Source organism: Loxodonta africana, chromosome 10 (genome assembly GCF_030014295.1).
Source record: "Loxodonta africana isolate mLoxAfr1 chromosome 10, mLoxAfr1.hap2, whole genome shotgun sequence".
NCBI classification, from domain to species: domain Eukaryota; kingdom Metazoa; phylum Chordata; class Mammalia; order Proboscidea; family Elephantidae; genus Loxodonta; species Loxodonta africana.
The window spans coordinates 34,044,933-34,070,519 of NC_087351.1; the positions used below are offsets into that span (position 1 = coordinate 34,044,933).

Consider the following 25,587-nt stretch of genomic DNA (forward strand, 5'->3'; position numbering starts at 1 on the left):
CTTCTCAAACTTAGGCTCCTCTGTCCCCTCTTGGCTTCTTGCCCTTGCCCCTGGTTTGGTGTGCCCATTTAGTCTCATTTTGTTTTATGGGCCTGTCTAATCTTCAGCTGAAGGGTGAACCTCAGGAGTGACTTCATTACTGAGCTAAAAGGGTGTTGCGCCATACTCTTGGGGTTTCTCCAATCTCTGTCAGAACAGTAAGTCTGGTCTTTTATGCCAGTTGAGCTAGATGTTCCTAGAGACCATGGTCCCCACAGCCCTCAGACCAGTAATTTGGTCCCTCAGGGAGTTTGGATGTATCTATGGAGCTTCCATGACCTTGCCTTTGTCAAGTTGTGCTGACTTCCCCAGTATTGTGTACTGTCTTACCCTTCACCAAAGTTACCACTTATCTATTGTCCACTTAGTGTTTTTTCCTCCCCAACCCTCCCCCTCCTTCGTAACCATCAAAGATTTTTTTCTTTTGTGTAAATCTTTTCATGAGTTTTTATGGTAGTGGTTTCGTACAATATTTGTCCTTTTGTGATTGCCTGTCTCTTTCATTTTTCTAGATTTTGTGTTTACTGAGACTTTATGTTTTTCTTCTTTATTTTGATGAGTAGATTTGTTAACTTTCTTTGTGGTTACCTTTAAATTACCCTTATCTTCCTAAGTTTGAACTGGTCTTTTATTACTTGGTATCGCCTTGACTGGCTCTCCATTTGAAAATTCTATACATACACTGTTTATTCCCTCTTTTATTGTCTTGACATTGTTGTAATTTACAGATTAACCTCTCTGGTTCCCTGTTGTAAATATTTTAGTTTTGATTTATCCTTGAGAGTTTATTACCTAGGTTGGTACCTAATGTGGTCTTGCATCCTAGATTCAGGCTGTCGTCTGATGCTATTGGTTCTCTAACCGAAGGACTCCTTGTAATAATTCTTGTAAGTTTGGTTTGGGTTTTACATATTCCCCTAATTTCTGTTTACCTGGAAATGTTCTAATTTCACCATCATATTTGATTGAGGGTTTTGCAGGATATATTACTCTTTGTTGGCAATTTTTTTCTTTCAAGATTTTATGTATGTCATACTGTTGCCTTCTTGCCTGCATGTTTTCTGCCTGGTAATCAGAGCTTAGTCTTATTGTTCCCATCTGTATATGATTTTTCATTTTTCTTGAAATGCTCTCAGGATTCTTTCTTTGTCTTTGGTTTTAGAAAGTGTGATTATGATATGATTTTCTTTTGGGTCTATCCTGTCTGGGGTTTGTTGAGCTTCTTGGATGGTCAGGTTTTCATCTTTCATGATATTAGGGAAGTTTTCTGTCAGCAATTCTTTAATGATCCTCTCTGTGTTTTCCATTTTCTCCCCCTGTTCTCAAACTCCGATCACTAGCAAATTTTTCCTTTTGATTGTATCCCACATTGTTTCTTCATTCTTTTCTCTGATTTTTCCTCAAACAAAGTGGTATCCAAGGATTTGTTTTCAATTTTGCTGATCCTGCCTCCCATTGTTTCAGACTTGCTCCTCAAACCTTCTATGACACTGTCCATTTCTGAAATCTTGTTTATCTTTTGGATTTCTAATTGCTATTTTTGTATGATTTCTAGTTGTGAATTTACTGTGGCATTTTGTTCCTGTATTATTTTCCTGAATTCTTCCATGGTTTTGTCTGTCTTTTCCATGATCTTGTCTATTTTCTCCTCATTTTTGTCTTCTTTTTCCGTCAACTCTTCGATAGCCTTGAATATTAGAGATTTGAATTCCCTATCAGGTAATTCCAGCACTTTTTCTTCTGCTGGAAGGTATCATCTGGTGTTTCATTTTGGATACTTACTGGAACCATCCAGTCTTTTTTTTTAGTATGTTTTGATATTATTGTCTGCTGTCTTCAGGACATTAAGTAACTATTTTCTTCATTTATTGATTGTTTCATCCTGCTTTTTTGTTTTATTTGCTTATGTCTGAGCAGGCTGGCTGGGCATTCTTTGTTGTTTGCTTGTCTGTGGGCATGATACTTCTCACCACCTTGTCCAATGGGCAAGGCCAGTTGCTCAGCTATGGTGCAGTGGGGCAGGTCCAACAGAGGGGGAGGGGCTGGGATGGGTCATTTGTGGTGTGTACTGCAGCCGACAGGGCAAGGCCAGGGATCAGTGCAGGGCAGGTTCCGGTAGACCGTGCTTGTGCTGCTCAGGGGTATGATGCTCAGTGCATGGTGCAGATAGGCAGGAAGGAGGGGTAAGGTTGTGACATCTGGAGCTAAGTGGGTGTGGGAAAGAAGAGAAAGAGGAGCCAAAAAAAAAAAAAAAAATAGTGATGAGGGAGCCTACCATTGGAGTAGTGAAAACCAGGGGAAGCCATGTGTTGGTGGTTTTCTAGCTGGATGGTGAGGCACAGCCTGTCAAGAAGGGGCAGATACAGCACATGCAGCTAGGTAGGTGGGAGAAAGGAAAGGAAAGAAGGGAGAGAGAGATAAGAAACTAGATTAAAAACAAAAAAGAGAGAGAGAAAGGCACACGCAGCCAGGTGGTCATGAGAAAGGAATGGAAGGAAAGTAGAGAGAGACGAGAAACAGAAAAGAAAGAAGGATGCCAGGTGGTTGGGAGGAAGGAAACAAAGGAACACAGAGACAAGAAACCGAGGAAAAAAAGAAGAAAAAGTAAGGAAAACAATGCTCCAGAGGAACCCATCAGAAGTGGGTCCCTAGCTGAGTGGTGCTACACAGCCGATCACGAATGAGTGGAGATGGCACATGGTGCCAGGTGTTCAGGAGGAAGGGTGAGGAAGGAAGGTAGAGAGACACAAGACTGAGGAAAAAAATGAAAGAAAGAAAAAAAAAATCCGCCCAGGGAGCCCACCAGAAGCAGGTCCCCAGCTGAGCTACCCTACACGGCCTGTCAAGAAGCAGAGATGGCACATGGTGCCAGGTGTTCAGAAGGGTAAAGAAGGATGGTAGAGAGAGACAAGAAACCAAGAAAAGAAGAGAAAAAGAAAAAAAAAATGCCCTGAGGAAGCCCACTGGTGTGGTGGTGCAGACCAGGGAAGTGGTTCCCTAGCTGAGTGGCACTGCACAGCCTATCTAGAAGGAGCAGAGATGGTACATGGCACCAGGTGTTCAGGAGAAAAGAAAGGAAGGATGGTAGAGATAAGAAACTGAGAAAAGAAAGGGAAAAAAAATCCCCATGGGAGCCAACGGCTTGGCAGTGTGGACCAGGGAAGTGGCTCCCAAGTTGAGCAGTACTGCACAGACTTTCTAGAAGGAGCAGAGATGGCACACAGTGCTAGGTATTCAGGAGACAGGAAAAGAAGGAAGATTAGAGGTGAGAAACGAAGAAAAACAAAAAGGAAAAAAGAAAAAAATGCCCCCAGGGAGCCCACCGGCATGGCAACGTGGACCAGGGAGTGGTTCCCCAGCCAAGCGGTACTTCACAGCCTATCAAGAAGGAGCAGAGATGGCACATGGAGCCAGGTGTTCAAGAGAAAGGAAAGGACAAATGTGTGAGAGAGAGAAGAAACCAAAAGAAGTAGAAAAAAGCAACAGCAACTGTGTGGGTGGGGTGAATCCAAGGGGCATGGAACCAGTGTATCCCTTGCCAAGGAACCTTGGCAGGGGGAAGAAGAGTGGGGAGTGAGAAACTATGTATCACTAGTTATCGGGTGCTCTGTCCCTTGCTGGGAGCTCTGTGAAGCTGCCTTCCGTTCTACTGTCTGCTGATCTCGGTGGCTGAGTCCAAGATGGCAAATCCATGCCATGTTAACTGATAGAGGACCTCCACTCCATATCTCTCCTTGCTGTCTGTCCTCTCAGTTTCTTATTCCATTTGGTGCTTGGTTGAGTCCTTTATCCCTTCATTTGACACTTAGGGTTCTAGGATTGACATTTGTCTCTGTTTTACTTAGTTTTTTGGGTCTTCGCTGTGGAGGGATGACGTGGTGCTTCTGTCTACGGCACCATGTTCTTCTTTGTCCATTTTTTAATTGGTTTATTTGTCTTTTTGTTGTGGAGGTGTTGTAGTATCTTGTAGATTTTAGATATTAGACCCTTATTGGATATGTCATAGCCAATTTTTTTTTTCCAAGTCTGTAGATTCTCTTTTTACTCTTTGGTGAAGTCTTTAGATGAACATAAATGTTTGATATTTAGGAACTCCCAGTTATCTAGTTTCTTTTCTGCTATTTGTGCATTGTTAGTTAGGTCTCATATACTATTTGTGCATTGTATTAGGGCCTCTAGCATTGTACCTATTTTTTCTTCCATGATCTTTATTGTATTAGATTTTATATTTAGGTCTTTGATCCATTTTGAGTTAATTTTTGTGTATGGTGTGAGGTATGGGTCCTGTTTCATTTGTTTTTTACAGATGGATATCCAGTTATACCAGCACCATTTGTTAAAGAGATTATCTTTCCCCCATTTAATGGATTTTGGTCCTTTGTCAAATATCAGCTGCTCGTAGGTGGATGGGTTTACATCTGGGTTCTCAGTTCTGTTCCATTGGTCTATGTGTCTGTTACTGTACCAGTACCAGGCTGTTTTGACTACCATGGTGGTATAAAAAAAAAATTAGGTTCTAAAATCAGGTAGTGTGAGGCCTCCCATTTTCTTCAGCCATAGTGTTTTTGCCTTATATGCATGCAAAAGCTGGACAATGAGTAAGGAAGACCGAAGAAGAATTGATGCCTTTGAATTAAGGTGTTGGCAAAGAATAATGAATATACCATGAACCTCCAGAAGAATGAGCAAATCTGTCTTGGAAAAAGTATAGCCAGAATGTACCTTAGAAGCGAAGATGGCGAGACTTCGTCTTACCTACTTTGGACATGTTATCAGGAGGAACTGGTCCCTGGAGAAGGACACTATGCTTGGTAAAGTAGAGAGTCAGTGAAAAAGAGGAAGACCCTCAACGAGATGAATTGACACAGTGGCTGCAGCAATGGGCTCAAACATAGTAAAGATTGTGAGGAAAGTTTAAGACCTGGCAGTGTTTCTTTCTATTGTACATAGGGTCACTAGGAGTCAGAACCAACTCACAAGGCACTTAACAACAACCACATGAGTCAGAATTGACTTGATGACACAACAACAACATGGGGACAATACAACACAATGTTTGAAGACTGTGCTGACTTGAAAATTTCAAGAATAGGTTTGCTATTCCCACAGCCTATAGCAAATTCCTTGGATACCATGGTCACAAAAAGATTTGTTGTCTTGACTGTATTAAGAAATGAATGCATAAACAGCTATGATTTTAAAACCAAAACCAAACCCACTGCTGTCAAGTCGATTCCAACTCATAGCGACCCTACAGAACAGAGTAGAACTGCCCCATAGGGCTTCCAAGCTGTAAATCTTTACAGAAGTAAAGATTTACCACTGACCCTTCAGTTAGCAGCTGAGTGCTTTAACCACTGTGCCACCAGAGCTCCTTGCTATGAGTTCAGTGACCTCTAAAAGGCTCCCAAATTCCCTAAAGTTGGGTATCTGAAATTCCTAGCATTAAAGGCACAGGTAGGGTTAAGATAGAATAAAAAGCTGGCCCAGGTTAAAAAAAAAAAAAAGTTTACCTAGTAAGAGATCCACATTTGCCCATTTGACCAGGTTGAAAAGATTAGCAGGTATCCCCTTAAATAGAGAAAGGCCTCCCTTCTCCTCAAGGACAATTGTTTCCATGGAGTGAGAGGGGCTTGGGGAGGGCTGGACTTGCCAGGGAGTGCCTGGGTGGTGAAAATGGTTAAGCTCTCAACTACTAACTGAAAGGCCTGGCAATCTGCTTCTGAGAGGTTGCAGGTAGGAATACTGCAGAGTGCAGTTCTACTCTGCAACACATGGGGTCGCCATGAGTCAAAACTGACTCCATGGCAACTGGGTTTTTGGACTTGCCAGAATGGGGCAACATGGGAAGGACCTCTGTTGGCACAGGGAAAGGAAAATGTATGGGGGAGAGGATATGAGGATATGAGGCTTGGAAAACAGACGCTTGCACAAAGCTAACCTCTGCCCAGTCTTACTCTTGCACTTTCAGGAGGGGCTGATAACCTGAAGGGATCCTAGGACTTCCGAATGTTTGGAGATTGAGCAGCTCTTTGAAATAATGTTCAACTTTCTTTTTCTTCAAAATTGCTACAAAGGGGAAGGGACTTGTCCAAGGACACACAACTGTTTAGTGACTGAGCTGAACTAGGTGCCAAGTATCTGGACTCCCAGCTATTCGGAGGGCCTCCAGCTTCAGTCTGGAAGAATGGCAGCCACAAAGCAGGAGTGTTGGGGTCAGGCCAAGCCTGGGAGTGGAGGCATCTTGCCTGCCTCTGTCCTCACATTGTCCCAGATGGTGAAGGGTGATGTCTTAACACCTCCCCTCCCCAACTCCTGCCTAGTCTGTCAGCAGTGTTGGCTCTAGAATGATGCCATTCCAGGACAGGTCACTGGGAGAACTGCCCACAAGGGGAGGAACACAGAAGCCAAGACTGGTTCTAATCTCATCAACTTCCTCTAAAAATTACCTCAAAACACGAGGAGGTATGTCATCCTTACCCCCGCCTTAACTACTTCCCTCCTTTTTCCTTGTCCTCATCCAACAGTCTTCCTAATCTTCCACTTAGAAATATTCATCTCACATGGCTCTGTACAGCTGCGTGAACCAAGCCTCACACCTGTAACACTTTACGGGCCAGCCCTGTCGGTGCTCCTCAACCTTACCCCTCAGTTCCTTCCATCAAGGCCCTTGAACCCAGCTGGATGCTCTTCTAATTTCCCCTCTCCACAGTGTCAGCCCATCACTTCCTTTACCACTCAGCTCAGGCTGACCAAGCCTCTGGGTGACCACCCCTGACTTGGCCTCCCCCGGCTCAGCTTGGCACTGTCTCTACTTTGTTCACATTCCAACCTTGAGTAGCAATGAATTTCTTCTTCCCAGCTAGCTAGTTTGCAGGCTCTCAGTACAGTGCACAGAGCAGGAACGTAATGCTTTGTCACTCGCCGAAATATAAAACAGAGTGTTTTTGATTGAAAAACGTGAGGTAGCTGTTTGAACGCCCTGGTGCAAGTTCCTGGGACAGCTCAAAGTTATGGAGAGTGAGAGGCTTTAGGAATGCCATCCTAGAAAGAACTTGGCAACCAAAGACCTCCTAACTAAGGCAGGAAATGTCTAGCGTCTGTGGCTCAGAAAGGCATTTAATTGTCAGCACCACCAAATACTTTATTTCCATTTAAAATTTTATTATATCGAAAGAAAAAAAAAAACCCTCCATAAAACAAACAGAACTCTAAAACTCAAACCAACTCAAGGACAGAAGATCATTATCCGGGTATCCAGGTTCTAACTAACCCACCTCTCCAAAACAAGCTTACATTAAAAAAAAAAAAAAAATCCAAAAGAAATAGAAATACCAGCTTCAAAAATATTTATCCAAAAAGTAAGGCATCCACTTTACAAAAAACAATAACTGAAGGAGGGGAGGAGGCTGGAAGAATAAGACAGGGGAAAAGAGAATGGTACCCTGACCCTCCAGGACCAACCCCAGGCCACCTAGTGTCTACTCTGAAGGGGTCATAACTCAGACCAAACCAAGCACCTCACTGACAATGGGTCAGGCAAGTCGGAAGGGAAGCTGGGAGATCCAACCCAGGCAGGAGGGGCTTGCTGGGTATTCTAGTTTAAGCAGATGGAATGGGAAGTCAGTGGAAATCCTATGTCCTTAGCATAACAGGAGTGACTGGGCAGGGTACCAGGCCAGAAGCACAGGGAAATGCAGTGTCTGCCTGCAGGACGGTCAGAAGCCCACGTACCACAGCTACCTCAGGACAGTGAGGGGGGCTGTCTAAGGAGGGACCTTCTCAGGGTCTCTAAAGTGGGTGCCATTTTGCCACTGCCCTATCATCTTGCCCTAGATGCTGTCCAAAGACAGGAAGGTAAGACCCGAAAGGAGGAAGGGGTTATCTGAATCAGCTTTCAGAAAACACTCTCCCCAAACAGTCTCTGAGGTTATGGAATGGGCTCCTCTGGGGAGACGGGAAAGTGCCCTCTCCCCTCTTCTAGGGAAGCATTTAATACCAGGTCTGTCCTGAGGGTTAGAAGTAAGGGAGTATTTTTAAGCCCAGTTTTTGGATGCGAGGTGACTTAAGGCTGATTTGGCTCCAAAGTCTGGCCTGAAGGGCTTGGGGATCCTTCCCAGAGCCAAGGTCCAGAGAGGAGGAAAAGGGCATGACCACAGGTGGCTGGTGGCACTGGCTCTGTGGGTGTGCTGGGGGGAGTAGCTGCTGGGAAAATAGGGTAACTGCTCCTTTCCATGCACGGGGCAGGAGGAGGAGCTGGGCTGTTTTGTCATTAGGGGAGAAGCTCTGTCGCTACATGGAAAATAAAATGCTTTCTGGGTTCAGGAAGCTTTGACACCAAGTTGGAGGCAGGATGCAGGGGCAGAGCTGGGCTTTTGTAAGCTGAGCCTTTCTTGATATCTTCCACAGGCCTGCCGGGAGTCAGGGGGAGGGGGCAGTTCTCCTTCTCCTTGGTCCTTAGCTCAGTGGGGAGGTGGTATCCTGAAGGAAGCCTCACTCTGGACAGGGAGCCCAGGCTGGGGTGGGTGGGTGGAGGAATAGTAGGGAGTGGGTGGGGAAGAGGGTGGAGGGAAGCATCCCCTCTGATTTCTTGGGTCCCAGGTCTCTCTAGCTGACCTTCAATGCTGACATATTTGCTTGAGTCTGTCCCTCCTCTCTGAGCTGAAGCCTTCCCGTGGGCTCAGGAACAGGGAGGGAAAGCAGTACTGAACTCAGGTTCCTGAGAAGGCAACTGAGGGAGTGTGCTGGGAGGGAGGGCTCTGAGCAGCTCAGAGCATGGACAGCCCTTGTGTGGGACCTGGGGGTTAGAGGCTCATTCTTTGGGTCCAAATATTAGTATCTTTGTTTACAACTTCTTACCACCCATTTCCAGGTCCTGCCCCTGTCTGACAGAAGGGTATGTGTGTGTGTGTTGGGGGGACCGCAGACAGGGAAGTAGGGCAGAAAGGGGGCTGAAGGAGGGAGGAGCCAGCTGAGAGGGGTGTGGCAGTCCTCAGGCTTAGGGCTGGTCCTCGGATTCCTTCTCCTTGGAGGGAGTGGGAGAGTACATGGGCTGATGCTGCTCTTCCATCTCCTCAGTCATCTCCTCTGCTCTTGAGCTCACCTCTGTCTTGGGGTACACGACCATACACATCTTTTGGCTCACCAGGGTTAGCAACTCTGCAGGAGAACAGACAAGAACCAAGTCAGTGCTGAGTGTCCCTCTAACCCCACCAACCAGGCCATGGCCTTTCTCATCTCTCTTGCCTCAGGTTCTGCCTCAGCACACAGCCAGTGTCTTTAGGAGACTCCCTTTCCAGGGGATGGCCACCTCACCTGCCTCCTGTGTCTTCTGGGTAGCCTGTTTCTGCCAGCTGCCTCTTGTTCATCAAGGCCCGAGTCTTCCTCCTTCCTTACATTAACCGCCAATTCCAGGGTCTACGCTGGCCTCCACCCAGCCCAGGGAAGCTCCTGCAGGATGGCTAATTGGTTGCATATTCTTGCAGGTCTAAGGCTTGTATAGAAACGTCAACTCTTCTCAGAGATCTCTGGGAAGACATCTGGGTTTTCCTGCTACTGGCTTCTTCTCCAGAGCTCTTTGGACCCAGGTTAAGATGAACCTAGACCTTCTAATCCTGGTAGGCCTGCCCTGCAGACCACTGATCACTCTATTCTAGACCAGGAGCCCCTTTAGCCATCCAGAACCTTCAACAACTCACCAATGAAGTCATTGAAACACTTGGGCTTGTGTTGCCAGTAAACACCCAGGAAATAGACGGGTACGCCTGTCAGCATGATGGCCAAGCCGATGCCACACACCACAGGCTCTGACCACAGGCTGAAGACCAGCAGGAAGGCCCAGAACAGCAAGTAGATGATGGGGAAGAGCAGGCTGATCTGTAGTTGGAGCAGAGGCACTGTTAGCTGGTTGGAGCTGCAGCTAAGGATCAGGGCATCCTCCCGCCTCTTCACCCACAGTGAAGCTTCTTTGGGGACAGAAGCCAGGCTTCACTCAGTTCTATGGCTCCCACACTCCAAACTCTGATATGGCAGGTACCATGTCAATAAATGTTGGTGAACTTGGGCAGTGGGACAGGAAGAGGACAGGGGAGCTAGGGAGGGAATGATCCTCATTGTCCATTTCCTCCCTCCTGGATGGAATAGACAAGGCTTCATTATCCATGTCATAGGCTCGTGGCAGCCAGGGGAGCCCATGGGGACTAGGAAACTTGGGTGTATACTTGCTGAGGTCCTTGGGTGGAGAAGAGCATGAAGGGCAGGAAGGAAATGACCTGGGTCAGTCAGACTCCCTGCTTCTCTTCCACTTCTAGGCACAGTGTGCTGACTGTCCATGCCCCTTCCCAGGATCAGCCCCAGTATGTTTCTCTCAAGGATTTTAAAAAGACAAACCTGCCAAGACTCAAGAAATCAGGAAACCCAACATAGTATAAAGCAGCCTAGGGCCTTGACTTTACTTCAAAAAGAAGCATCAAGGAATTCACTCCTTTTTGTCAAACACGTGGAGAATTCCCAAGATTCCTCTTTCTCCTCCTTGTATGTGTGTGGTGAGGAGGGGAGTTATTTGACCTCCTCTTCCTTTCTAGCAAGTTTTCTCAGTGTGGTGGAAAAGTGGTAGTGGAAATGCCAGTGGGGGATTGAGAGATCTGGGGAGCCCTTGAGTCCCCAGGTGGAAGAACCTTCTAGAAGCATCTAGTCTCCCTCTGTTTCCAGAATAGCATTGTTCGAATCGGCTCAGGGTTACTCTCTACTCTTTTAACCTACAGGAGAACCCATAGCACTGTAGCATGCATGTTTTGTTTTAAACTTCCCCATTTATTCCTATCCCAAAGTTACTCCTTTTAGCAACCAATAGATTCATTGAGCACTCTGCTCTGTGTAGGGCCACCAAAAAAACCAAACCAAACCCATCCAGTTGATTCCAACTCATAGCAACCCTACAGGACAGAGTAGAATTGCCCCCTAGAGTTTCCAGGGAGTGCCTGGTGGATTCAAACTGCCAACCTTTTGGTTAGCAACCGTAGCTCTTAACCACTATGCCACCAGGGTTCCCATGTAGAGCCACAGTCATTTATAAAGGGAGATCATGCAGGGCTGAACTGTACTGGAAGCATCAAGGAAGAGGAGATACTTGAGGCCCGTTTGGAAAATGGCTAGAATTTGGATAGGCAGATGGGAGGATGAAACTCATTCTGAGATAGAGACATAGCACAAGTGAACCCAGCTATCCAGAGGGGCAGGGAGGAGACTGACCAGACTAGGGGGTCCAGGAAAAATGTTGGAGAGATAAGAGAGCCTTGAAAAATCAGCTAGAGTTTAAGGCTTAGAGTGGCAGGAAACAAAAGAATGACATGATAAAAATTAATATAACTTAAAAAAAAAAATTTTTTTTTTTTTTTATTCTCTCAGCTGCAGGATTCTCTAATCCTGTCCTCAGTTACACAGGTCCCTTGCTTCCCAAAGGGTCTGTTATCATCAGAGAGGTGATGATCTGAGGTCAGCAGCTAAGAACAGAGGTGACTTAAAATCTGAGCCAGGAGAGGAGGAGGAGGGGACCCCAAAGGGAGGTTCTCACCTTGATGGGACGGGGGATGTCAGGCTTCTTCCAGCGAAGGACTATCTGTCCAGCAATTGTGACTCCATAGAAGAGGTAGTTGATGAAGCCCACGTAGTTGATGAGTGTGTACATGTCGCTGGTGACCAGCATCAGCAAGGTGGATATGCACTGGGGGAATGGAAGAAGCTTGTCAGTGATCAGAAAGGTATTCAGAGACTGGAGGAGGTGTTTACACGTCAGGTGACCATTCTCCTGCCTCCAGCTAGATGAGTCCATTTTATGATGGATGTCTCAAAATGGAGACTTTACCACCTCCTCTAGTAATCCAATCCAGGCATCACTAACACCTTCATTGCCAGAAAGTTCTTTATTTTTGCAGGGGTGATAAAATTTTTAACCACTGGTATGACACAGGCACTAATCAATCAGAATGGGTGCTGGCCTTAAACAATTGGATTGATCACAGCGCCATGTGTTAGCCCTGGTTTCTTTTATGTTTCTTCCTTGGTTGTAGCTCAAGTTTTTTTTTTTTAATCCCTTAGGGAAGGTTGTTAACTGCAGATTAAGGCTTTAATCTTGCCCTCATCCTTTTTTCTGGCTGAGTCATCTAATTTATTTTCCTTTTTAAATTTAACAGTTATATAGCACTTAATATGCACCCGGTTCTATTTAACCCTCATAAGTTCTCTCTGTGGTCTTCTTCATAGAGTCCATGTTCCAACTTCAAAATCATCTCGATGGCTTTCTTGCAGCCATGTTCTTTCCCTCTGCTAATTTGTGAGGCCAATAAAAGGTTCAGTTCTCCTGTGAGATTTGATGAATAATCAAGAAGATTTTAATAATTCCTGCTGTACCAGCCTTGAGTCCTGGTATTGCACCTATCGCTCAAACTCCCTTTATGGCCCACTGGCCTTCCCCAGTCACCTTTCACAGCTAACCAGTCAAGATGACCTTCATCCCATCCCATATTCAAACATTCTGAAATTCTCCCCAATGTTGTACAGTGCCTTTGACTCCCGAGAGCTTCAGTATTTTGGTTTCTAACTGCTTCTCCAGTTCTCCAAAGTAATTTTCAATGTTTTAGTCAGGATCCAGAAACAAACTCCAAAAGCCCCAACGGGAACGTGTCTTTACTCCTTCCTTTTTTTTTTTTTTTAGCTCTGTCTGAGTGATTCTACCCTGGGCTCATTTCAATTCCATTTTTCCCCCATCCCATGTTTCCTTTTTTCCATTCTCACTTTACCAGTCTTCCTTTTTTAAACAATTTTTTCTATTTGGTGGACACTTAATACTCTGAATTTGTTTCCAGGATGTTGTCTGAGAAGCTGGCAGGGCCTCCTGGGGCAAGAAGACTGAGGGTGAAGGGTGGGGGGTGCTCAGAGACCAGCTAGGTGTGGAGGAGAGCAAGGGGAAGAGAAGTTTCTTTGTGCGTTTGCAGAGACTTGAAGCAGTCATTTCAGTCTGACCCAGCAGGACAGGAGGAATGGAAATGAGCTGGCCTGAGAGCCGTGTTTTCAGGACTCAGAGTCTTTTCTTGATAAAAAACCAGTTGTCAATTCTGACTCATGGCAGCCCCATGTGTGTCAGAGTAGAAATATGCACCACAGGCGTTTCAATGGGCAAATTTTCAGAAGTGGATCAGCAGGCCTTTCTTCTGAGGTGCCTCTGGGTAGACTCGAATCTCCAACCTTTTGGTTAGCTGCCAAGCATGTTAACCATTTGCAGCACCCAGGGATTCCTGACATTAGTGAAGCCCACGTACATCATTTGCTGGATTATTTAAGACCCAGTGAAATCTAGTGGCAGATGAGGAGAGTGATGGGCATGTCTGGAAAGTGTGAGCTCTCAGCTCAGAGCAGGTACAAAGAGAGGGAGGGAGGGAGAGTGTAGGTAGGGCTGGCAGCAGGAGGGGCCCTTACTGTGAAGAGCAGGGCTGGGATTGGGGTGCAGCGCTTCACGTGGATCATGGCCAGCACGATGGGCAGGTGGCCCTCCCTGGCTCCAGCAAAGAACAGCCTGGCAGAGAGAAAGGCAGATCAGCCTGGGAGAGCCCACGGACCACACACAGGGACTCCCTCCCGAGCCTGGGCTCCCTCATTCATGCCCACCTTCTGCCCCAAATAGGAGCTATATCCAGCCCCAACCAGGTACCCCTCTTGGCATGCACACCTCCCAGCCCACTAGTCACAGGGCCCACGTTCACAAATGCAGGTGCAGGCAAACCCAAGGCAGCCAGTGGACTGGTGGAGGGATCCCAGGTGTGTGGAGACCCTGAGCATGGTCTCATCGGGTCTTGCTTGCTGAGGATTCTACTGTTGCTCCGTAGGTGGCTCAGGAGGCCTAGAAGGTGCTGCTGGGGCAGCTTCCCTCCTTTGCCTAAGGCCTTAATCCCTTTAAAAATGTGCCTTCCTCACCCCTCAAGGGAGACAGGTTCTCTGATACACCGGGATTGTGTGTACCATATATTGAAAGCCTTAAAAACACTCACATCCTAACCAGAAGTGGTTACCTCTGTGGGGATGTGGAGTTGAATAGAGAGGGACTTGAGGGGACTTAGGGGATATGAGAGAATTTCTATGTCTTGTTTTGGATTATGGTTACGTGGCTGTCCACAAGTATCAAAACTCATCAAACTAAACACTTAAGATTTGTGTATTTTATTGTTTGTAAATTATACCTAAGAATTGATATCCTTTGAGCTACTTATTCTACCCTCAAGAAGCCATCCTCAAGAAATGAATAGAGCTGGTCAAAGATGTGCATACAAAGATACTCTGACGATAGTAATAAAAAAGAAAAATTGTAAACAACCTAAATGCCTAAAAGTAGGGGCTTCCTTAAATAAATTATGGTAGATCTGTATTTTATAGCCATAATAATGTTTTTGAAAAACATGTGATTACCTGAAAACATGCCCACAATATAGCATCAGATGAGAAGAGCAGGATAGAAAACAGTAATGATTCCATACAATATGATCCAATTAGTTTTTAAATTATTTGTGGGCATGTAGAAAAATACAGTAACCTACCAACCGATTATCTCTGGGTGGTGGGATTAGGAATAATCTCAATTTTCTTCCTTATACTTTATAGGGAAACCCTGGTGGCATAGTGGTTAAGAGCTATGGCTGCTACCAAAAGGCTGGCAGTTTGAATCCACCAGGCGCTCCTTGGAAACTCTACGGGGCAGTTCTACTCTGTCCTACAGGGTCGCTAGGAGTCAGAATTGACTCTACCGCAATGGGATACTTTATAGTAAAACTTCAAAATGCTAAAATACACAGGAAATTTATAATCAAAATAAAAATGGTTTTCCAAACCTTTTTTAAAATTAATTTTTTTTATTTTGAGTTCATTGTAGATTGATATGCAGTTGTAAGAAATAATACGGAGAGATTCTGTGTCCCCTTTATAGGTTTCCCCCAATGGTATCATCTTGTAAAACTATAATACAAGATCACAACACCAAGATACTGCTGTCTAAAAGTGACTTCTCAAAAGCGAAATTCTGACATAAAAAGCAGCCCTTCTTCCCCTTGCCTCTCCCAAGAGAAAAGAGGATACTATAAGCTGTGACGGTCATTTACATATTAGTTACAAATTAGACCACTTTTTTTCCTAGGATTTTGTGGGGGAAGAAGCACCTAAGGAGCGAGAGGCAGGGGTTGATGTGATGGGGCCGAAAGACACAGAATCAGCACGCTGGGGTTCTGAAGACAATCATCACTTTGTAATCTGTGTATGTGGGAGAGCAGAGCTAGCAGCTGCAGCTCGTCAGAAGTGTAGAAGCTGACTAGCCCCAAGCACCCACATGCGTTTGCCATCAACTACCCTTGGCCAGTGCCACTAGCCTCCTGCAGGCATGCAGCATCCCCGGCCCTGCCCCATGCTACTGGCCCTCTACAGTGCAGCCTCATGTGCCAGACTGAGGACCAGTCTCATGCACATAGCCACGGTCCACATTCCTATTCCTCCCCACGTGCAGCCTGGACCAAGCGTAACTGTTCGGTCCAAGTGTCAAGTTCACAAGAGAGTCTTTGCCCAGCTAGCAGACAACAGAGGAGACAAGGACATTAAGCATAACACACACCCACACACACTCCTGCTTCTCAGGAAGGATCATCCTCCCCATACCCCAAAACACAAAAGAGTGAGAATGAGAAAGAGAGAAGGAGGGAGGAAGAAACTGGAAAAATGATCAGAGGGGGCCTGGGTGGGTGAGGTCGTGCCTCTGAAGCAGAGGCAGGGCACACCATGCGCCGCCGCCTCCTGCATGCACACACGACTATACACATCATGCACAAAGACCGCTGCTCGGTCTGCCTGAGGGACAAACCCCACTCTAGAGTGACTGCAGCCAGTCACTCTCCTCCAACAGATCCCAGAGAACCTCCTGGGTCACTGTCTTCCACCGTTCGCCCACGGCTGGGGCCTCCAGGCGGCCACTGCTCCTGTGTAACATGCACACGAGGTTGCTGTGGGTGAGCATCGTAGGGTCCTGGGGTGCAGGTGACACCTGCACTACCTCTTTCCTGTCCTGGGCCCTAAAAATATGGCACTCCCCTGTCACTTCACTGGGACTCTTCCCTGATGTGACAGGTGCCTCTGGAAGCAGCTGAGCTTGGGGACTCACTGCTTTCCCCATCTCTTTTGGGTGGGACTGTCCTCTGGGGACAGGGGAATCTCCCAGAGCCTTGGGAAGACCCTTTGGGACTACACAGTGGAAATCATCTGGCACCTGCTGGCCTTAATAGCTCATTCTGGCCTTGTCTCACATTTATTCAGCTCAAGATACAAGAGACAGCAAGAGGGGACACCAAGAAGGGGCCAGATTCCTGGATGAGTGGAGGCAGGAACTGGGGACTTCTGGGCCCACCTGTGCCTCTGGCTTCCCACAGTGTTTTGCGGGGTAGCTGTAGCTGAAAGGTGGGTTCTTTCTTTGGACAAATGCTCTCTTTTTGCTCTTCCCCATGTCCCTTGCTTCATGTGCTCTACCTGAGTCTCATATAGGCCATGCAAAGGCTGCCCATAGCCACCTGTCTGGTGAGCAGGGAGGAGCCCTGCATCCTCCAGGGCACACAGAGATGATCCAATCCACTTTCAGTCCAGTTCCATAACTTTCCCAACCCTGGGAGACCAGACCCAGAGGCCCCAGGCACAGATCTCCCTCCTGGTCCCTCTCAGAATGGGGTTCCTTTCTAGCCAGCAGCAGCCTGCTTCCAGCAGAGTGGAAAAGGGGTCTCTAGGACTGCAGCCAAGGCGCTGTCCTGCCCCCAGCCACAGCCCCCTGACCCAGGACTGCACTAGGCTGGGGCTTTCGAGTCCTCTGCTCTGTTTGCAATGTGAGGCGCTGAGGGCCTGCATATCACGCACATCCTAAGTAACCACACGAGCAGCACACAGCCCTCTGCATCCACACTGACGTTGCACACCCCTGCGTGAGCACACACCCCTCTGCAAGGTCACCATCCAAGTGCCTGCACAGACCCCTGCTGACAGAGACAGCCCCCCCACATATAGACAGAGCAAAGTGCACAGCAGAGTGGCCCCCTGGTTGGGGAGGGGCCCAGGCAGGACTCACCGGGAGGAGGTGAAGAGAGACCCATTGACGCCTCCAAATGTGGACAGGGCAACAGAAATGGGCATGATCCAGGCCATGACACCCAGGAGCTTCTCTCCAAAAGTCTGGGATAGAAAGCAAGGGGAGAAAGGGAGAGGAGAGGTTACAACTCAGGCAGGGTGCACACCCCAGAAACAATGACTGGCATACCAGCTGTTCTCCCCTCACCCCTCAGCATGGACTTCACTGCTGGGAATACTTCTCTCCCATCTCCACCCTTGCTGATTCTCTCTGGCTAAGTTCCTCAAGAAGAGGGACATCTACCGTACCTTGCTCCCTTGGGTACCACTGCTTTCAACTGTGATAACTACACTGTGGGGGTTCAATAAAGTTTTGGGAGAATTAATTGCAAGAGACAGTTTATGGCGGTAATGATAAACACTTATTACCTGTCTGTGGATGAGGAAACTGAGGCACTAAGTGATTAAGTGGCATGGGTAAAATCACACATCCGGCAAGTGGAGGGGCCAGGACTGGAACCCAGGTGATGTGAGTCCAGGCCTCATGTACGTCATACGATTCCTCCAGCACAGTGAGGGCACAGGCTTGTTGTGAGGCAGGCAGATCTGGGTTCAATTCCTAGCCCTCCATTTACGAGTGTGAGACCTTGAGCAAGGGTCATGCTTTTTGAGTCTCAATTTTCCCATTTGTAAAATAGGGGTGAATTCTAATTCATAGGGTGGTTGTGAGGGTTCTAAGAGATGATTTTGGGGGAAAGGTATAAGAACAAGCCACTATTTAGGCTGAGAAAGAAAAGGTTGTAAAGGTATAGACTAGTGTTCTCATATTGAAGGAATATAAAATGTAGGGTGACTAGCCTTTTTTATCTATTCAGAGCCAGGTATACACTTGGTTTATATATAGCACATTATGGGGAAAGGAAACAGTAATGTGGATGGGGGAAGGGGTTGTTTACAAGAACTGTCCTGCTGGGGTAGGCTGCTGGTCATGGGAACAGGCTGCATGGGAAACTGGAGAACCTCTTGCTTTAGAGTTTTCAGAAACAACACCAGTGACAACACAGTTTGGCAGGATGGGGTCAAGCCCAGCCTAAAGCCAGGTGAGGTTACAACATGGCTCCCAGTCTTTCCCAGATATTAAGGATCTCAACCCCTTGGACTTGCATGATCTTTTTCCCCCGAATGCACAATAAACATAATTTAAAATTTTTCCCTTCACCTACTTTCCCATGATGAGGGAAGGAGTCAAACTGCACACTTCCTGGAGGAGGAAACAAAGGCAAAGAGGAAAGGCATGTCTTCTGAAAGACAGTTTTTGAGGAGGAGCCTGTCTCCTTTATACCATCATTAGATTTTAAGGGACTGGCAAACTTTTTCTGGAGGCCCTGGGTGGTGTAAAGGTTAACACACATGAATACTAACCAAAAGGTCAGAGGTTTGAGTTCCCCCAGAGGTTCCCCAGAAGAAAGACCTAGTGATCTACTTCTGAAAAACCAGCCATTGAAAACCCTATGGAGCGTGATCCTACTCTGACATACATGGGGTTGCCATGAGTCAGAATCAACTTGATGGCAACTGGTTTAAACTTTTTCTGTAAAGGGTCCAATAGTAAACATTTTCGGCTTCGTGGGCCATACAGTTTCTGTCCCAACTACTCAATTCTGCTGTTGTAGATGTTCTAGGTACAACCTAGCTGTCACATTGCTCTTGGGCACTTAAAGATGCCCCAGTGAGAACAGTATGTGGTTTCTACCCTGGAAATTAGAATGACTTCCAATGTCACAAGGCCATGTAGCAAGGAAGAGTGAGTGAGCAAGCAAGTCTGGATCAACATTCACGGTCTGAGAGACTGGGATTTTGATTTCTTACCACGGCAACTGCATTTGATGCCAGCAGCTCCTGGGGTGACATTGCAGTAACATAAGCAATATTGGCAAAGACATACACAAATGTGACCAGTGGGATGGAGATGTAGATGGCTCTGGGAAGGTTCCTGTAGAGGAAGAGGAGATGAGAGGGGGGAAGGCTTGGCACCCAGAGACCACCTGCCTCACTGTGGGGGTCTTGGGAGTGCCTCCTGCCTTTCCTGAGGCTTTGGTGGTACTCCCTCTCCCTGTGAAGTGTATTTTGTCTCAAAACAGGCAGGATAATCTGAAGGAATGAAACCATTTAGGCTGGAAATATGCCTCACACCTGCTGATCTCTTCTTTGACCTGAATCTCCACAATCTACCCCTGCCCCCTGCCTCAAGGCACAAAGATCTGCCTGTCTGGAGACAAGTGACCAAGATGCCTGGAAGCCTCTTGGGGTATGTTTTATTCTCTAAGGCAGTGGAGTTATCTCAGTACAGTTTTCAGCATTTAACCTGCTCTGGGACAGTTAGCAGATCATTTTTCTCCTGGCAGAGTAGATGGCAAATGGTAGTTCCTTGGAAATGAGCTATTCCTTTAGAGCAGATCAGACCATGGTCAGAACAAAGGAGTGGGCTGGGGGGAAAAGTGGGCAGTGGGCATCTATCTGGCTCCCTCTTTCCAGTAGGAGCTGCTGTGTCCTTCAAGGGAAAGGGGAAGAGCTGGGCTATTATTTCAACTCACTTGTAGGGATCAACAAGTTCCTCAGTCACGTAATTAAGAAAATTCCAGCCTCCATAGGCAAAGGAGCCCTGAAGAAAAGCCAGTGCTACGAGGCCAATGTCAGGCTCTTGGAAATTCTCAAACGCATTCTTTGGCTCCAGCCAGAAGTATTCTCCTGTGGACACAAAGGGCAGGGGGCTGTTCAGAGACAAGTCAGAGGCCCTGGCAGCCCCTGGTCTGCCTGGTCGCATCTCTTGCCCCTTCCTGCAGCAATGACACCGGCTCTTTGTCTTCTCTCCAGTGAACTCAGTGTATTGGAGAAGTGGGGTTAAACAGATCAGGGAAATACAGATCCAGAGCCTACCAGAACATGGTAACCATGAGTCCAAATGTGGATTTAGGGTCAAAGCACAATTCTGAGTATTCCTGTTTTTTATTGTACTTTATATGAAGGTTTACAGAATAAACTAGCTTCTCGTTAAACAGTACAAATATTGTTTTGTGACACTGGTTACCAACTCCACGACATGTCAACACTCTCCCTTCTCGACCTTGGGTTCACTATTACCAGCTTTCCTGTCCCTTCCTGCCTTCTAGTCCTTGCCCCTGGGCTGGTGTGCCCCTTTAGTCTCATTTTGTTTTATGGGCTTGTCTAGTCTTTGGCTGAAGAGTGAACCTCAGGAGTGACTTCATTACTGAGCTGAAAGTGTGTACGAGGGCCATACTCTCAGGGTTTCTCCAGTCTCTGTCAGGTCAGCAAGTCTGGTCTTTCTTTTTGAGTTATAATTTTGTTCTACATTTTTCTCCAGCTCTGTCTGGGACCCTCTAGTGTCATCCCTGTCTGCACAGTCGGTGGTGGTAGCTGGGCACCATCTAGTGATGCTGGACTCAGTCTGGTGGTGGCTACGGTAGTTGTAGTTCATTAGTCCTTTGGACTAATCCTTCCCTTGTGTCTTTGGTTTTCTTCATTCTCCCTTACTCCCGACAGGGTGAGACCAGTGGAGTATCTTAGATGGCCACTGACAAGCTTTTAAGACCCCAGACGCTGCTCACCAAAATAGAATGTAGAACATTTTCTTTATGAATGTTCCTTTTTTAAAAGGCAAATTTACTTGGAAGGAAAGGCCAAGGGAAGCCACCAGGCAGGTGAGGGTAAATTGGGAGGCCGACTGCCTAGGGGAATTTGCTTGGCTTTGGAGATGCAGGACTGGAGTCACTGGCAGCCTCCTGACCACTGTCCCTGATATCAAAGTTTGCACATTTTCATGAAGAAAGTGTCAAGAACAGCAAACACTCAAACACAAGCCTCCATAATACTGTATTAGTTAAAGCTTGTATTTCTTTGATGGTATCTTTCCATCTAAGGTATGTGTTCTGTTTCCCTTATCAGGGTATAGATTCCCTGAGCATACAGGACCTTTGGCAAAGAACTCTTTCTTTTTTTATGAATTTATTTTATGCTTGTTGTTTTTATTGAGAATATCTACAGCAGACACACACCGATTCAACAGTTTCTACATGTACGATTCAGTGACACTGATTACATTCTTCTAGCTGTGCTACCTTTCTTATCTCCTTTTCTGAGCTGTTCCTCCCCCATTAACATAAACTCACTGCCTGAATTTCCCATCTAATCTTTCAAGTTATTGTCGTCAATTCTATTGCCCTCCTACCCTTCAGTATAGTATCTGGTACATAGTGGGCCCTCAAGAAAGGTTGCTGGTTGAGGTTGTAATGAGACACAGTGTGACTGACTATGAATTATTTATTTATTTGTCTGTAATCCAGCATTTGGACAAGGAAATAATGGCACAGGATTGGTCAGGAGAAAGATTTGAGACCAGATAAGGAGGGGCTTGCTGTCTTTGAAAGGACAGTACAGTGATGTTCTTAAGTCTAAACTCCTGAAAACAATATAACCTGATAAAGAATTTAACCCAACTGACTTATAATAGTCATGTACCTTATACAGCAGAAACTTAATGAGGTTTCCTGGGGTAAAAAGCCCAGCACCTGCATGGCCTTCAGGGTATGCGGGCGGGTGGGAGGTGTCCCCGTTTGTCATCTGACTTTCTCCTTGAGGTAGTGACGCTGGGCAGAACCTAGTGGTGCCATGGCTCCCATGGAAACCAAACAGACTCAGGCTTGGAAAGGACCAAATCCAGTGGGGAATGTTGGCAGGGGCCCCAGGAATGTCAAGCTCTGTCTTGCAGAGACTGAGTAATTTTCAAGCGTATAAAAATCTGCTCTTCTGTCCCGTTTCAAGATGGGGACCAGATATAATATAAAATGCAGGGATCTTCCTGGGCTCGGGGAAAGAGGGCAGTAGGAATCTGGATTCCTTGCTGTGCTGGAGCCATGGGGTGAGTGTGGGAGGGCTGACCTCAGCAAACTAGGGGGATATTCCCTATTCCTAACCACTCTGGGGAAAATTCTCTCTCCCCCTTTGTCAAGCAGGCAAAGAAAAGAAGTCATTCAAGGTCAGAGGACATCTCAGGGTGTGCACACATCCAGGGACAATATGAGGAGGTATGTACACACCAGGTGTGGAAAGTGGGGTGGGGCCCTGTCATTCTGATGGCACTCACCTTTGCATACCTGCACCATCCCCATGATGATGATCAGGGCCAGGGCCAGGAGCTTCCCAGCGGTGAAGATGTCTTGAACTCGGGTGGCCCATCGTACACTGGAACAGTTGACCCATGTGAGGAGCACTGAAATGACAGATCCCCACACATCCCCTTCAGGGGTCATAATGAGGCTGCATGACGCTCACGGCACAGAAGCAGAAATGCTCCTCGCTCCTGATGATGGGATTATAACAGGTGAGCCAAATATCCCACAAGCTTAGCCCCAGTGACCAGAAACTTTGGCTAGGTTAATGGGTTACAAATGGGGATTACATGCTCCAAATTAGAGCTTGGCCTGCCCAGGGCTGGAAGCCAGATGTAGGCACGGGAGTGTGGGCACTGGCTTTGGGTGAAAAAAATCAGCGTCTGATCAGGGCAGGAGTGTGGACTTTGTCTTCAAGCCATTACACGTACAGGCCCTGAGAAGCTGGTGGGATTCTGGATGTCGCTTTCCTGAGCCTGATTTTGAGGCAATGGAAGTCTGGGTGAATCTTTTTTTTTTTAAAGTTAGATCTACTAAGGTATAATTTACATACCGAAAAATTCACCTTTTTAACTGCACACTTGGATGAGATTTGACAAGTGTATTTAGTCTTTTAATTACTACCACACTCAATATATAGAACATTTCCAACATTCCAAAAAGTTCCTTTGTGCTTTGTACTCCTTTGTGCCTTTTGTGTCTGGCTTCTTTCACTTAACAATTCTTTTGAGATTCACCCATGTTGTTGCATATGTCAGTAGTTTGGTCCTTTTTTTAGAATTTTTTTTTTTAGTATTCTATTATATGAACATATCAGTTTGTTTTTTCATTCACCAGTTGATGGACATTTGGGTTTGCTTCCAATTTTTGGCTATTATGAGCAACACTGCTATAAACACATGGTATCTCTGAGTGGATCACAGGGCTCTTTGGATGGGGTTTTCATTTCTCTTGAGTAAATAACTAGAAGTGGGATTCTGGGTCATATAATAATATATACGTTTAACTTTATAAGAAACTGCCAGACTCTTTTTCAAAGTGGCTGTAGCATTTTGCATTCCCACCAGGGATGCATGATGGCTGCTCCTTCTTCTTTACCAGCATTTGATATTGTCAATTCTTAAATTTTTTGATATCCTAATAGGTATGTAGTGGTATTTCACAATGGTTTTAATTTGCATTTCCCTAATGACTAATGGGAGCACAGTAGTTAAGAGCTCAGCTGCTAATCAAAAGATTGGCAATTCGAATTCACCAGCTGCTCCTTGGAAACCCTATGGGGCAGTTCTACTCTGTCCTATAGGATTGCTATGAGTAGGAATTGACTTGATGGCAATGGGAATGACTAATGATGTTGAGCATCTTTTTATGTGCTTATTTGCCATCTATCCATACATCTTCTTTGATGGTACAGGGGAGCTTTTAACTTTGCCTCTTTACCTATATAGCGTGATAGATTGCTTTTATATGGCCTTTCTCACCGTGGTCTTCTAGCTCCTACCAAATGACTGGGTGAGACTATGCAAATGAGGTGCTTGTGGCCCACCAAGGGGATTAGATAGCTTGTTAATAATGCAAATAAGGTGCACTGTTCCCTTTCCAGGGTGGGACCATGCAAATAAGATGTATGGAACCCTAACAAGAGGATTGGTCAGTTTTGCTATCCCACTAGGCTTAAGCCATTCCACAGGCAGATAGGGGGACCTGACTACCACCAGAAAAAGATATGCGAGCAGAGCATGTCCTTTGGACCCACGGTCCCGGTGCTGAGAAGCTCCTTCACCCAGGAGACAGAGAGAGAGAGCTGTAACACTGGAGACAGTAGCAGAGAAATGGCAGCACCAGAGCCAGGAGACTGGCAGGAGACAGTGCAGTGGGCTTCTTGGCCAATTGAGCAAATCAATTACAGCGGGTGTGCTGACCCACAGAACAAGAGAGCTGAGCACCTTCAGGCTGAGGTTTACTGGTGGCGTGGGATGCCTCTGGGCACTTATTAGCAGAGCTAAAAAAAACTTTTTAACACTTGCCTGAGCAGGGCAGAGGCAAGACAAAGAGGCTGAGAGGCCAAACGGCCAAGGGCCGGAGAGAGGCCTGTCTGTGGGCATGGCTGAGAAGAAGCTGTCCTGATCAAAGTACTGTATCCTGAGTTGTTCCTGTTACTTCTGGGTCATTCCTGATTCCGAGTTATGCCCTGTTACTTCCCTAATAAACCACTTAACTGTAAGAATGGTTCGTGAGTTCTGTGAGACGCTGCAGCGAATTAATGGAACCCAAAGATGTGAGGGAGACTACTGAATAGTTGATGTTAGAGAGGATAGAGGGGTACAGCAGCTTGGAAAAATTGGACACTTGGGACATCTTTAACCTCCTCATAGGAACCAGCTTTGTGCTGATCCACATAAAAGAAATTATTCATTTACCTAATAGTCAGAGGATCCCCACAGAGATCCCAACAAAGTGGAACCTCAAGGGGCTGGACAAGAGTCAGAGGCCGACTGTTAGGAGGAGGGGTCTCTCAGCTTTACTGCCACATTTCCTAAGCAGCCTCTGGGAGCCTTGTGCTGCCGAAACAGGGCTCTCAATTTCCTGAAGGTATAAAGGACTTGAGAATAAAGGGAAAAAATATAAATCCTCCTGCTTCCTCTTTTCCTGAAACAGTAACCAGAACGCCGTCTAGTCCTCACAGGGTACAAGTCACACACATAAAAGATGACATTATTTCTGTCTCCTCAAGCCAAACCTGGGCTCTCACTTCGCTTGAAGGGCAGATAAAGTTATATCAATACCTTTTTCAACCTTACTTGATTCTGAGAACGTTTTTGGCAGGGTAGGCCCTGACATTATTATCCATCTGTAACCTTCCTCCCTATGCCATCTCCACCTGGCAAATTGCTTCTCGATTTCAAGATCCAAATCAAATGTCATCTGTTCTGTGAGTTTTTATCATTATATTTATTCCTGACCATGTGCCTGCAAGGTAAGAGGTACCAGCCCTGTTTCATAGAAAAGGAACAAAGGGTCTCCCTCCTCTCTACTCCTAGACCACTTTGTTTATATTTAGTTTTGATATTTTTTTTCTTTTTTGTATGATTATGTTTCTTTCTCTCCTCCCACACCCCTCCCTGGTAGACTAGAAGGGCAAAGTCTGTCTCACATTTGTAATCTCAGGGAGTGTCACTGGTGCCTGCGTATAGTAGGTGCCCAACAAATATTTAATACTTCAGTA

At 46.3% G+C, this 25,587-nt stretch overlaps 1 protein-coding gene and 1 long non-coding RNA gene across 7 annotated transcripts in view; one reads left to right on the plus strand and one right to left on the minus strand.

The window, feature by feature from the left end:
• Window positions 1-25,587, plus strand: part of LOC111748108 (uncharacterized) — a 56,455-nt gene that overhangs the window by 12,103 nt on the left and 18,765 nt on the right. For 2 of the 4 annotated variants that reach the window (XR_010323140.1, XR_010323139.1), the window contains exons 2-4: window positions 16,381-19,483; window positions 22,206-22,277; window positions 22,374-22,573. This is a non-coding gene — a long non-coding RNA (uncharacterized LOC111748108). Of the gene's footprint in view, window positions 1-16,380; window positions 19,484-22,205; window positions 22,278-22,373; window positions 22,574-24,396; window positions 25,521-25,587 lie in introns of those variants that run through there. The other 2 variants (XR_010323138.1, XR_010323137.1) reach the window with 2 other exon arrangements.
• Window positions 5,394-25,587, minus strand: part of SLC7A8 (solute carrier family 7 member 8) — a 64,537-nt gene continuing 44,343 nt past the window's right edge. The window contains exons 2-9 of one of the 3 annotated variants that reach the window (XM_064292300.1): window positions 22,337-22,434; window positions 19,770-19,923; window positions 19,045-19,168; window positions 17,177-17,280; window positions 13,513-13,609; window positions 11,612-11,761; window positions 9,738-9,915; window positions 5,394-9,198 (exon numbers count right to left, since the gene is read on the minus strand). In XM_064292300.1, the coding sequence (XP_064148370.1) occupies window positions 9,038-9,198; window positions 9,738-9,915; window positions 11,612-11,761; window positions 13,513-13,609; window positions 17,177-17,280; window positions 19,045-19,168; window positions 19,770-19,923; window positions 22,337-22,434 (1,066 nt within the window). In that variant the 3' untranslated portion in view covers window positions 5,394-9,037. Of the gene's footprint in view, window positions 9,199-9,737; window positions 9,916-11,611; window positions 11,762-13,512; window positions 13,610-17,176; window positions 17,281-19,044; window positions 19,169-19,769; window positions 19,924-22,336; window positions 22,463-25,587 lie in introns of all 3 variants that reach the window. The other 2 variants (XM_064292301.1, XM_003420986.4) reach the window with 2 other exon arrangements.